General features: G+C 34.3%; 1 protein-coding gene across 1 annotated transcript in view; it reads right to left on the reverse strand.

The window, feature by feature from the left end:
- The window catches only part of LOC150094606 (cell adhesion molecule Dscam1-like), a 313,219-nt gene that overhangs the window by 125,368 nt on the left and 174,954 nt on the right, over positions 1-12,897 (reverse strand). The window contains exons 7-8 of the mRNA XM_090411602.1: positions 8,953-9,360; positions 882-1,043 (exon numbers count right to left, since the gene is read on the reverse strand). Coding sequence (XP_090267728.1) covers positions 882-1,043; positions 8,953-9,360 — 570 coding nt within the window. The remainder of the gene's footprint in view (positions 1-881; positions 1,044-8,952; positions 9,361-12,897) is intronic.

Below are 12,897 nucleotides of genomic sequence, written 5' to 3' on the forward strand. Positions count from 1 at the left end.
TCTTCTTCTTCTTTCTTTTAGTGTACACAAACGTTACGTTGTCAGAAGCCATCGTTACAAAACTAAAAATTAATTCAGAATTTTCGAAACAGCAATGCAATGAATGCCATCTGTTCGAATGAATTTTTCGACGCAAAGCTCCGAAACATTGATGCGGTGCCATTTACTTATAGAAGATATAGAAATGATGTGACGAAAATCCTTTTATTTTCCTGTTACACCGAACAGATGTTAAATGTGATTTCTAAGCGAAAACCCAAATGCCCAAGTGCTAATGCAAGATGTAATGTTTCAGTTCCTGAATATTTTTTAAACCAAAATGTTTTGAATGCCAACGATATTCTCGTGAAAGGGAAATCATGCAAATGGCTGTATTTTAATAATCACGCTGTGTCTATACGCGTGGATGCCAGTGAAACACTTCAGCTTTTAACCGATACTTCCAGAATAAAAATTCTTTCTTGTTTCACGCGGCTCAGCTGAGTTATGGGGAACATCAGTATATCTATGAATTCTCCTTTCTTTTAATAGAAGGCTATCAGATTAGGGGATTCGTGTCTATCTCGAGAATATAGAATGAGTGGCATTGGTAAACTATTTCTCTTCGCGTTACCTGAATTACCGTCAGCGGATATCACTGCGTGTGCACGCGCATGCGTGTGATATCTCAGTGAATCCACTCATTCCCATTCATCAATTTAAGAAAATAAATTTAAGTTTCTTAAATTTTTCTATCCTCGTTCAACAGGATAAGGTTTGTGGTTATACAATTTGCAACTTACGGAACTATCGTTTTGAAGCTTAGTTGTATTCTTGAACTTAAGATGTTCGTTTTCTAACAGAAGATTAGTTCTTTAATTCTATGAGATACAATGTCTTACCTAATACAGATACATATAAGCTGGTTTGGGCAGTCTGTCCGTCCTTATTTCGAGCAGTGCAGGTATACCTTCCTTCATCTGTAGCTCTTTCTACGTCGTGCACAACAAGAGATCCATTAGCATATACTTTCTGTCGATGGTTGTATGGCAATCGTAAACCTTCTGGAATTTTGTTAAAAAATAAACATTTTATCATGTCCTCTGAGAAAAAAGTAACAATCAGGAAAACAAAAATACATCGCATGACAATTAATATAAACGATTCGTAACTCAAATAATTATGAGTACCTGCTTTATCTTTCTTTATCTTTATCATCATATGACTTAACGTCATATGATGCACTCAGACTTACTTACAAAGCTAAATTATTAAAACTAAGTGAAAATAAAAACAAAACACTAATAACTATTCACTAAATGTATAAATTGTGCACGTTGTATAGCCATATTGTATCCTATGCCTCCCAGAGTGTCCTATGTCTGTAGATGCGTGTGTTCATGGGGCCAGTTTGCCTGTTCTGGAGAACGAAAAACCCGAGTTTTCGGGTGAAAAAAACCCTACCTCCGTATGAGACCGGCTAACTCACCTTTCGTCGAAAGAGACCAGATAAAGGTGTTTTTGAGAGGAATAAAACCCAGGTCTTTCCGACCAAAAGATTTGCTGTATACCGACTGAGCTACGGAGGCTCTTTTTTTATTTTAAACTTGCTTATTGATTTTACCTAAATGATGAGAGAAGCATGAGATAAAGTATGCCAACGTTCTACTGTTTAACCCGTCAAAAATTACCAGTATATGCATTACCATATGTTGCATGCATATCAGTGCTTTTATGAGTGTTTAAATGAGCAGGAAAGAACAGTAGTATAAGAAGTGAGCCAAGGGTGAAATATACAGATTTAAGTTTTTGAAAAACATTGAAGATGACTTATCATCAAAAAAGCAAACGTTCTTGAAGAAGACGATTAGTTATAGAGTTAGCCTGAAGTCGAAGATTAAAGTGTTCATTGATTGCTGACTTTCCACAGGTTTGTGGAGAGTGGTGGATTAAAGACGCAAGTTCAGTAAACAGTACCACTCAGTGTACCTGTACAAGAGAGAACAGGCAGAAATTCAACGAATGGCTGTGTGCCAAGGAGTGGAGGGTTATAAGGAGGCCATTAATCACGTTGATTGCTCTGTTGAACGTAGACTAGAATATTTTAGAAGGTTTTGAATGGACTTATCCAAACATAAAAGAGCTTTATAATAAGAGGATTTGGGAGTAAGTTCAAGTTTTTTAACTCTGATGCAACCAAGTTTAGGAGAGGAGCAGATTAAAGAGATTGCGATTTCACAAAAGGAAGTATTTAATTGAGTTTTGTTATTGAAAGTTTACGTGAAGTGGATTTATTCATTTATTTTGGTAGACCGAGATTGAGATTTGGTTATCAAACTGAATTTGATTATTTTTTTAACCTGCAGAATGCCAGAATTTAACAAAGTTGTAGATAACTTTAAATCTAATTTCTTTACTAATCCAAGGAGGTAGATTGCAAAGCACCATAATTTCCAAAACCTTCAAAGATTTTGCAATCAGAAAAAGGAGAATTTTGGTATATAGCAGGAAGCATTGAGTGAGGTGGTTTTAAAATGCTCCTAAGTCGGTGAACAAGAAACAATGATTAAAAAAAATCCATCGTCACACATAGTAGATGATCAAAGAGGAAAATTCAACGACAAACATGAAGGGCAGCAACTTGTTACCGGAGGAACTTGTACAAGACACGATCATATGCCTTGTAGCAATTTCTTAGGTTTTTTTCAAATTTCCTTACTAATTGTTCAGAAATGATATGATAAATACGCAAAATGGCCTTTGGGCGGAACAGCTTTTGGGAAGCCATAATAAATATTGAGTACTGGATGGAGAATTCTGTTAAATATGTTACTAGGGTGTTTTCTGTTTCAGAAAACGTAAGTAAAACAATAAGTTTATAAGCAGATGGTATGTATTTTTTTCTCAATTTAAAGAGGTTGAAATATATTAGACATAACATGATTTCAAATCAGCCAGAAGAACAACTGAAAGAATTGAAATAAACAGAATCTCTGCATGAGATGTTATAGAATGCAAATTTGCAAGTTTTTCTGTACATCAAGATCATGCATCTTCTAGGCGAGGCATCTAAAATTACCCATTACAGAAACTATGATATTAATATATTATACAGGGTGACCCATAAGTCACGAAGTCTATTCCTCTCCCTGACGAAATTCTTTGCGAAGGATAATTACTTGATTTGCCAAATCCATATCTCCAGGTTGCATTTCGCATAACTGCTCAAAGCGTAATTTGATTGCCTTAACTAATAACGAATTTTTTGTTTTTCAGATTTTACTTACTGTATATGTCAGCTTTCCAGTACATATTTCAGATCAGTATACATTTTGCTGCTTAATATGCCTTTGGATTAAAAAATGCAACTGTTACACTAGTTGACCGTTAACAGTATTATACGATATTACTAGTATGAACGTTACCTTTAATATATATTATTTACTTTTTAAGAAGCAGCGAATCGATATCGACTGTGTGAGTTATAAACGCAGGTAAGTGACCACTTGGTAGTGGTCACTTACCTGCGTTAATCATGACTCCAATCAAAGTCAGAATTGCCATCTCGTATCGTTTATTCAAAGGAAAATCGTTATCCACTTTCTATTCTAATTCTAATTTGAAACTCTTAATTTTAAAATCATTAAACTATGAATACAAAATAGATTTTATCAGTGCATCAATATTGGTAGTAAGAAGCGTATAAGAAATATCTAGTATAATATCGTGCATGAAGCACGTCAAGTGTTTAAGAACCAGGTGAATAAGGGAAACGCAAATGTTTGAGATGAAATTGCACCAGATATGGTCATGATCTATGGTTTGAAATATGTTAATAATTTGCATAAAAATTAAACCCTTGGAGGTATTTGGTGGGTTTCAAAAATTGCACGAAATATTTGTATACTTTCATACTTATTAGTACATTATACGTATTCACTGTATGAATCTAATATAATCATTTTAATAGCAAAATTAGTGCACATATTTTATGATTGTCTTAAATGTCCTTCTATGCCATGGGACATGGAGACATAACGGTTTACTCAGAAATATAAAGCGCATTTAAAGTGATACGCTGCATATGCTAAAACACGAAACATTCTAAGGACCTTTAAATTCAACACAAATATTCACGAAACGGCTATCAAGGCTGCATTTGTAAAGAATGTGCTTCAGAAAAAGAAGCAGACAACATCTTCTAAGCAATTCCAGATTCCGTTTATTTGATTTATTTAAGCGTACAGCTGATGAAATACATTTGGAAAAAAATGCACACCATCAACGTTCGCAGTAAACTTACTACACCAAATGACTTCACTGTCTCCACGACATCCCAACGACACCGTCCACTGTAAAAACAGTACAATCTTTCGTGATTTTAAAATCAATGATAAACCAAATGTTGTTGCGTCGGTACGAGATGCGACCTTCAGCGTAGAATTTTATCTTTTCGCTATCGAGGCTCAACAAATTTCTTCCTTGCATTTTTAAACTTAGCATCCACACATTGTACACACCGATATCAGCAAAACCAAGTTCCCATTAGACGCCGTAAAATTGAATTCTGGGTCATAACAACGTCGGCATTTCTAGTGACACGAGATAAACTCCAGCAAGGCGGATATTGGAAACCTCTCTTCACCATGCAAATAGCCTACATTGTGCGAAAGTGTTCATGACACAAAGCACACGGCTTTCGGAGTTCCACGGTAATAAAGAGACGTCGACGGCCAATAAATAAGCTCCAGACATAAATAATGAAAAACGACCTCACCACGAAGTTCGTGGCGTTCTAAAAGGAAGTTTGAGTTTCTCGTTCGAAATCTGATGCTTGCGAATTAGAGTATCGCAGTAAATAGATTTAAGAAGGCACCGTTGATAAATTTTTCCTGCTCTCCGCATCTCAAGCACTCTCAGTCTGGAGTGCTTGTTTTTAATTTTCTAGAATACTTGTTTGCAAGAAGGACATTACGCTAAGAAAAATTGGTGTAATGTGGACGTCATACAGTTTATTTAAATAAGCAATTTTAAAAGAATAATTTTCTTTATTCCGCTAACAAATTTGCGCATGTAATTTCTTAGCAGTAATTTAAATCATTTAAAGTGACTACTCTCTCGCAAGTTATGTATAAACGCGAGAAACAGCGCAAAATTAAAATAAAAAATGGTGTATAAGCTGTGCTATCGAAATATAACACGGCACTTAAAAATATAGCAATTAATATTTTATTGCAAAATTTCTGGCCAACTAATAACTAGAAATACAACTTTAAAAAATTCCTGAGATGTTAACGTGCTGATTTATTTATTTTTATTTTTATTTATTTATTTTCTTGAGCGGATTACGATGTTTACTTTGATTTCGGGAAACGCAGCAATTTGAAGTAATTGCCGCTGACATAATTAGATAACTCTGGATTCAATTAAGACTAACTAGATGGTTAGAAGGACTATTTTTTTATCACGAAAAACAAACGCATTATTTATTTCTTTATTTTTTTTTTACCATCTTTAGCATCAGTTTGATTTTTAAATTCTTCATGATCATCCTGCTGTTTCGTGAAAAGTCACATTTTTTTAATAAAGATATTTAATTGACTAGTATACAGTTCTGTAACATATTTCTCCTGCAGTGGTACTTACTAAGCATGCATACTGATACTTATAATTGTGCAGTTGTCAACAGTAATTATTTCTTTCAGTCTAGTGTTATGGGTTTCGACAATCATTGTCTGATCCTTCTAAAAGAACATACTTTTCTATCTTCTTGCGCGCATTTTTTTCTTAACTTACTAAATACATGCCACAAGAGAGTACATGGTAACAAAGTGATTCTCTGTCTTAATTTTCCGTCGTCGGCTGGTACGCGCGTGTTTCGATTATCGATGGTATACTCGTCAGTGAACGAATCTGATATGGTAGAAGTTTTTTAGTGATTTTCCAATCTGCTTACGCTGTTACTTACCGTGTCTCAAAAATATGGAGAAACTCGTGCTTTTTCTGCACTGGTAGTTAAAGAGAAAAAATACAGGTTATCTGAAGTACTGAATAAACTTGTTCTGAAATCACGAATTAACTTGTTCTTGAACAGTTTATGGCATGCAATAATAACGAATATATTTTCTTTAAAGGAATACTAATTGATTTAAAAACAATTTTCTGTGTAGTTTTACTATCATTATTTGCTTTTTCTGCTTACTAAAGCTTAATATTTAGCAAATCAACAGAATATTAATATATATTAATAAACATAAACATATTAAAAAACATAAACAACAGTTTTTCATCTATTTTTTTATTTTATTTAATTTTGAAGAAAAACAATTCCTGTAGGATTAATTCCCAAAGGATATATTGAAAGGGATGTATTTATGAGATTTCTACCGACAAAATGTAAACCTGTAATGAATTTACTATACTTATAGGTTAGATAAGGGATAAATTATGTGGACGTCATGTTTAAGAGATCATATATGGAATTTTCCTGAGGTCTCCTGATAGCACTGTGGCCTCACATCGAGCGATTCGCCTAAATACATTCAAAATCTTCGTGCTCGCAGTAGGATTCAAATCATGTTTCATATCATGTTGCATGTAGAGCAGCGATGCTATCCACTGGAACAGCCAATTCAGCAAAGGCATTTGCTAAAAATTGCATAATTCAAATAAGAAATATCAATCATAAATGGTGGTATGGGGTCATCTGGCGGGGTTGTAAACCATATTATAAATAATCATGATACTGATCATGATAATGTTCAGATATGTATTGTTCTCTGAGACCTATTTCCTGATAATGTCTACCTATCAAAAAAAAAATGCTCCGCTTCAGAAAATTAGATTTTTTCCTTGATAGTTTACCGAACTGGACTAATTGGCACAGTCTTTGTCATCATTCAGTTAAGAATTTATAGAGAAATATTGAAAATTATGCCTTCTGCTAAAAGAGAAAAACTTTCTTAGTGAAACAAATTATGGATTGCAGCATGTTTGTCAAGCTAGTGACTTGCAAATAATGCATACCGCAGTAATGGAAATGAAGATGAGCTACACACTCGACGCGATATCCATCAGCGTAGTCAAAGTGCTCTGAGGTTTCTTCCTTTCTGTTTCCTTCCGCCAGACTGGAAACGTGTTTCGCCATAATTTAAGTTCCGTTGACACGCACTCGATATAAGATGCGCGCGAGTAAAATAGTTTAAATTCTCATCTCCGTATATCAACTAGAAAATCTAGAAACCTTTTGTTTGTTTGCTTGTCTGTTCTATTGTCAGAAGGAAAATCTTTTAAGAATACAATGAACAAGGTGAATTTGATCTTGCCATGGATGCTCAAATTTTCTCAGAGTAAATTCATCAGAAGAAATAACTAACCAGTGGATTATTTTTTTTCCCCACCCATATTACGTTATAAATAAAATACATTCAAAATTGCCTTCGTTTCCACACTAAAGGCTGTCTTTTATTCATTTTATTTTTGTTTACTTACTTACTAAATGGAACATATCGCCTGAAGATGCATTTATATATAATAAACAACTACTATTTTAGGGGGAACATTAAGTAAATAAGCTATTAATTTCCTCAAATATGCTTTATCATCACTAAATTGTGTTTTATATTTGGTAATATCATAGATTATAAATGCCCAGGAAATATAATAATGAATTTGCATCGATTTGTCAATAGATGATGCTCAGGTTCGAATCACCTCGTTGAAAATGCAAGGGACTTTTATAAAGGATTTCAACTGAAATCGAGGTAGTGTGTCTGAAATAGAGGGAATTCGGTTTTCTTTCTTTTTTTTTTTTCTTTCACAATCGTAAATTTGGGTATTTTATCATAGAGAACAATGAAATTATCTGGAGAGCAGATGCTGTTGACAAGCAGTAGATGAGGCAGATTGGATTAGCTGGCTAATCAAAATGCTAAGTAGGTTAATATAACATGGCTTTGAATTATAATTAGAACTTACTGCTGGAAATATCACTGTTATTTCACTTCAGGAAAAAACACTGTACTATTATATTGGTAATGTTTTAGTCATCCGTATTTACTGACTTCAGTTCTTATTTAATCAGTAAATGAAATAATTAAATTAACTGTATCAAAAAATACACACTCTTCTTTTTATAAGTGTATTTACAAAAGCTACATTAAATTTAGCTCTGATTCTTTATTTAAAGGGACTAAAAATCGGCACTACCTGGTTTTCGCTCTTTCACACTTCCACTAAAAACTCCCAAACAGAATGGCCATGTGTGGGATGCAGGTTAAAATCTTGCAATGGACACGGATGCGTTAAGTGGAAGAATAATTTCGATGTCCGATCTAACCTCACCATAGCTCCGCTTACTACTGTCTGAAGTGTTTTGAAAAAGTTTAATATTTGGTCTGGAACACAGTTTATGGATTATGCAAAATAAATAAAAACACTGAAACATAAAACGAATAAAAATATCCTCACCCTACTCACGGTAACTAACGTACTTCAAGTTCACAACAATTACTGAGTCCATAAAAATCGACTCTTTGAAGTCGAAGTTATTTGGAAAAATATAGTGCATCCAAAACAGCACTTGTTTCACCCACCCAACTCGGTCCTTGTTCTTTGCTAATAATAACAGAATACACTCCTTTGGAAAAAAATAAATAAATAACACTTATTCTTTCTCTCTCTCTCTCTCTCTCTCTCTGTACATTCCCCTTGTTCTCTCACAGAAGAATACTGATGTTATGTGATTTCAACTTTATTACGTAATTTTTAGTATTTTTCATAATGTTTTGGATTTGCTTTTTTTCCCTAATCTAACATGCATGTTGAAAATTAGTTTGCTGATGTATTTTTAACCTGGTGTTTGTAGTAATATTTGATAATATTTAATTTTTTTAATGTATTGTATATATGACACATATTATTACAATATGAAGGCAATGACTTACTGCATATAATGAAATCTTTAATACAAACCTCTTTCCCATTTTATTGATTCAATGGGATGTCCTCCTACAGGACACTGTAGCTTCATAGTTTCTCCTGCAACAACAGACACATTGGACATTGGGCGGATAAATGGAGCTCCATACACACTGATTCTTGCAGAGTGACTAAGGTTTCCAACGTCATTACTGGCTGTGCAAGTGTAGATACCTCCATCTTCAGGGAGTACGCTCGTGATATTGACGTAGCTCACCACAGTAGCGTCGCTTTTCACGTAGTCACCCATTCTAAAGCGAGGTCCCTCAGGGACTGCCATGCGATCAAGAGACCAGGTAATTTGGGGAAGTGGATTTCCAGATGCTACGCATTTCAGGCTAAGGCCGGGTCCTGGATGTAAGGTCTGTTCACTGAACCTTTCCAAGAGAGTAGGGGAATAATCTGAAAACGAAAATATTGATTACGAACTTAAAAACGATAACCTTCGAGAGAGAGAGAGAGAGAGAAATAACCTATATTGCTCTGTTTATTTTTATTTTTTATCTTTCTTTTTAGCTTTTATTATTATTATTATTTAGTTTTTGATGATCCCTTGTCGGAATACAATGCTTTTCACTTTACATACGTGTTAAACAGATTTCACTAGTTTAAAAGAGAGTTTTCAGATATTCAGCTGGGAATAAATGTATCTAATGACACTTTCAGTTTCGCATGAGGAAAAAAAGAAAGATTTATCAATCAGCGAATTAAGAAGTTATCGAAAACAAAAATTCACAAAACGCGTACATTATTAGGAATTACTTAGCACGTGTTAGAGGAAGAAAATTACACAAAAGAAGACTTTCTAACTCAGGTGACTATAGAACATTAATGCAAACAATGAAAATGAGTGATAACTGAATGTAAGTACGAGTATTATTATTATTGCTGAACTATAACTGCACGCTATTGTTAGTGGATTCCATAATACCAGGATAACAAAGGATAGGTATACCATGTATCTTCTACTTCTTATGTCAGTTGTCTTAAATGTACTTTAATCACTTTCCCTTCCTATCAACTCTTCTTTCGTTTTACCTGATCATTAAGAATTTACATCATCAATTGAGACTCTTCTATTTTATGAAAAAACATCTAGCTATTTGCGTATGCATTATCAGCTGCTAAAGTAATAGGAAGCCACTGCTTTCGGTAAACAAGGACTTCCAGCGACTCATAACCACAGGTTTTCCTTGCGTATTGATCGTAACTGCTGGATGAAAGAATGTGATCATATTTTTTTCTTTAAGATAGGCAAACACATTTTGCACGCGCATGCTGATTATCAGTGTCTATGAGTATTGGACTCAATATAAAAAAGAGAAAGTAAAAATTCGTAATTTAACGGTAGGACAGACAGGAGAAAAACTTTTATAATGATGCTTACACAATACTGAAAGTAATTTTTAATCCAAGTGTAGCAATGTCTTCCCCCTACTTCCTTCACCTTTTGTGCATTGTTTTTGTGTAAGCAATATAGGGATGTGCAGAGAGATTTTTTTGAAGGGTGCGTAATTTAGTTATTTACTATCTCTCAAAAGTTACAAATGGTTTCAATCACCATCCATCTGAAAATGGACCATATTAAAGCATGCTAACGTTACGTGTAAGTTGGTATGAGATGGGGAGGAACCACCTGACTTCTCCATCAGACAAATGAGCAGTTTCTGTTTCTGATAAGCGAAAATTGGAAGCAATATGCTTCAGACTTGTTAAATTTAAGAATTTTTATAATATTTGCATAGAATTATTACCTTTCATAAAAACCCAACATCCACTGAAGATGAAGATATAATGCGATGAAATCAATTTATGATTTAGGAGTTTTTAAACCCAAACAAACTTAAATGATATTTCTGTAATAATACCGTTAAGATAGTTGGCTATTGTATTACGGCCGAATACGCTGGCCTCATAAAGTCAGTGCATTACGTCGGTTATATGACTGCGTCCTGGCAGGTGTGTTAGCTTTGTTGAAGAAAAACCCAAGTTTTCGGGAGATAAAAAAGCGTGTTCAGATCTTAGCCTCGTCGTTGCTGACTGAGATACATTTGCCCTTTACCATTAGTGTAAATGCGTTACGCATATTGTTAAGGAACCACCGATGCTCTGATTCATATTTATTCATAGAAACAGTTGCAAAATTCTTACACGGTCTCCAGAGATTCTTTTCTACTAAGTGTGGAGTAAAAATTGTATTTTAAAAAGAAAACGCCGATTGGCCTTCTCAGTACATTTGAAAAACTGATATCGAACGAACTATTCTTTCAACTGAGGACTGGTTTATTGATTTATTCAGATTTCTCTTCGTGTGTTGTCGTGCGACTTGAATCTCTGAGACAGGTTTGTACCACGCTGTCCAAAATTTTTAAACGTTTTGTCAAAAGATATGTTTCGATTTGTGCACTGGTGCCTTCATGCCTTCATTTTTCTGAAAGTAGAAAGAAATAATGCAACATATTTTCTAAAATTCAGTATCACTGTGATGAGAATCAATGGCACCATCTTTATTGCTAACAGAATGCGGTTATTTCAACATACGTATTATATTTCGAAGTAATCACTCACCTTTGTGTGTGTGTGTGTGGGTGGGTGGGTGGGTGGGTGGGTGGGTGGGTGGGTGGGTGGGTGGGTGGCATGGCATTTCCTTAAATCATGAACACTTTTCATTAGCAGGAATGATGATAGATGATTGAAAAAATTTAGCCCTATTTTTAGTTAGAGTGAATAACGTACCATCTGTCCATCCAACAACTATTGGTTAGAATCCTTGCACGCATGAATGCAATGGACATCTGAATTACGCCTTGTGAATTATCATTATTGATAGATAATTTCCTTAGCACCATGTAAGACTACCATCCTACTCGTTGGCGACCTGAAATGGCTCAAATAAAGTGCCGTGTTTTTGATCATCTCTAAAGCAGAAATTCTATCGGATTATCTGGCATTTCGTCAACTTACTGTCTGAGAAATCTAAACGGCAGATAGGATTCACATTAAAAACATTAATAAAAAAATTCAAATTTTCTACATCAACTATTTATGATATTCTACTATTCTCCAGCAAGAAAATCCCGTTTTAAGAACTTGCGTTTCTTTCTTCCTACGTTAACAACTAATATACTATGTCTGCGTAGAAAGCATAGAGATAACTTTTAAAGCTCTAGATTAAAGAGAAAAAAATCCAAATATTCTCACATAAAACACATCAGATATTCTTAATCTTGTATTATGGATAGAAGATAATTCTTCTGGACTTCAATTGCTTTGTCATACCTCAAGAAATGTTAAGTCAGAGAGAAGATTGGATAAAACGACTTATCTTACTTATACGAGAAACAGATGACACAATGAGCAAATCTACAGATCCAGCAATGTTTGAGTTTCGAGGAGATGGATAGTATCATTCGTGCTTTTGTACTAGTGCATCATTAGTCTACGACACAACTGTTTAAATCTGCAATAACTCACATCGCTCCTTAGTGACACGATCTTGATGGATGAGCTGTTGAAAGGTAAGTGTAGTAAAAACCTCTAAGTCTAGCAAAGCTTTCTTTATTACTTCCGGAAAGTGAAGAAAATTTTGTTAGATAAGGCGGCGAACAATGAGGCTTTTTATTTCCTTGCCTGAGAAAAATAGGTTAACGATAAAAGGCGGGAACAAAAACGTGTGTTAGAAAAGGCATTACATGGAAAGTAGGAGAGAACGAGCATTAAGATTGAAACAGAAACTGGTTTGGAAAGCTTAACCCAAGCATAAAAAAATACACATTCAATTGCGGAGTTTCTAAAAATAAGTTTATTAATCCTGACACTTTCTTGAGAAATTTGGTAAATCCAATTTCCATTCACATGTATCAATTCAGGCTGATATCAGATGAGAATTAGGACTGATATCCAAGGGTCAATAAATTTTACACGAGAAAACAAAAAAAA

Source organism: Typopeltis vanoorti, chromosome 21 (genome assembly GCF_054136105.1).
Source record: "Typopeltis vanoorti isolate ZY-2024b chromosome 21, IOZ_Tvanoo_1.0, whole genome shotgun sequence".
In the NCBI taxonomy this organism is placed as follows: domain Eukaryota; kingdom Metazoa; phylum Arthropoda; class Arachnida; order Uropygi; family Thelyphonidae; genus Typopeltis; species Typopeltis vanoorti.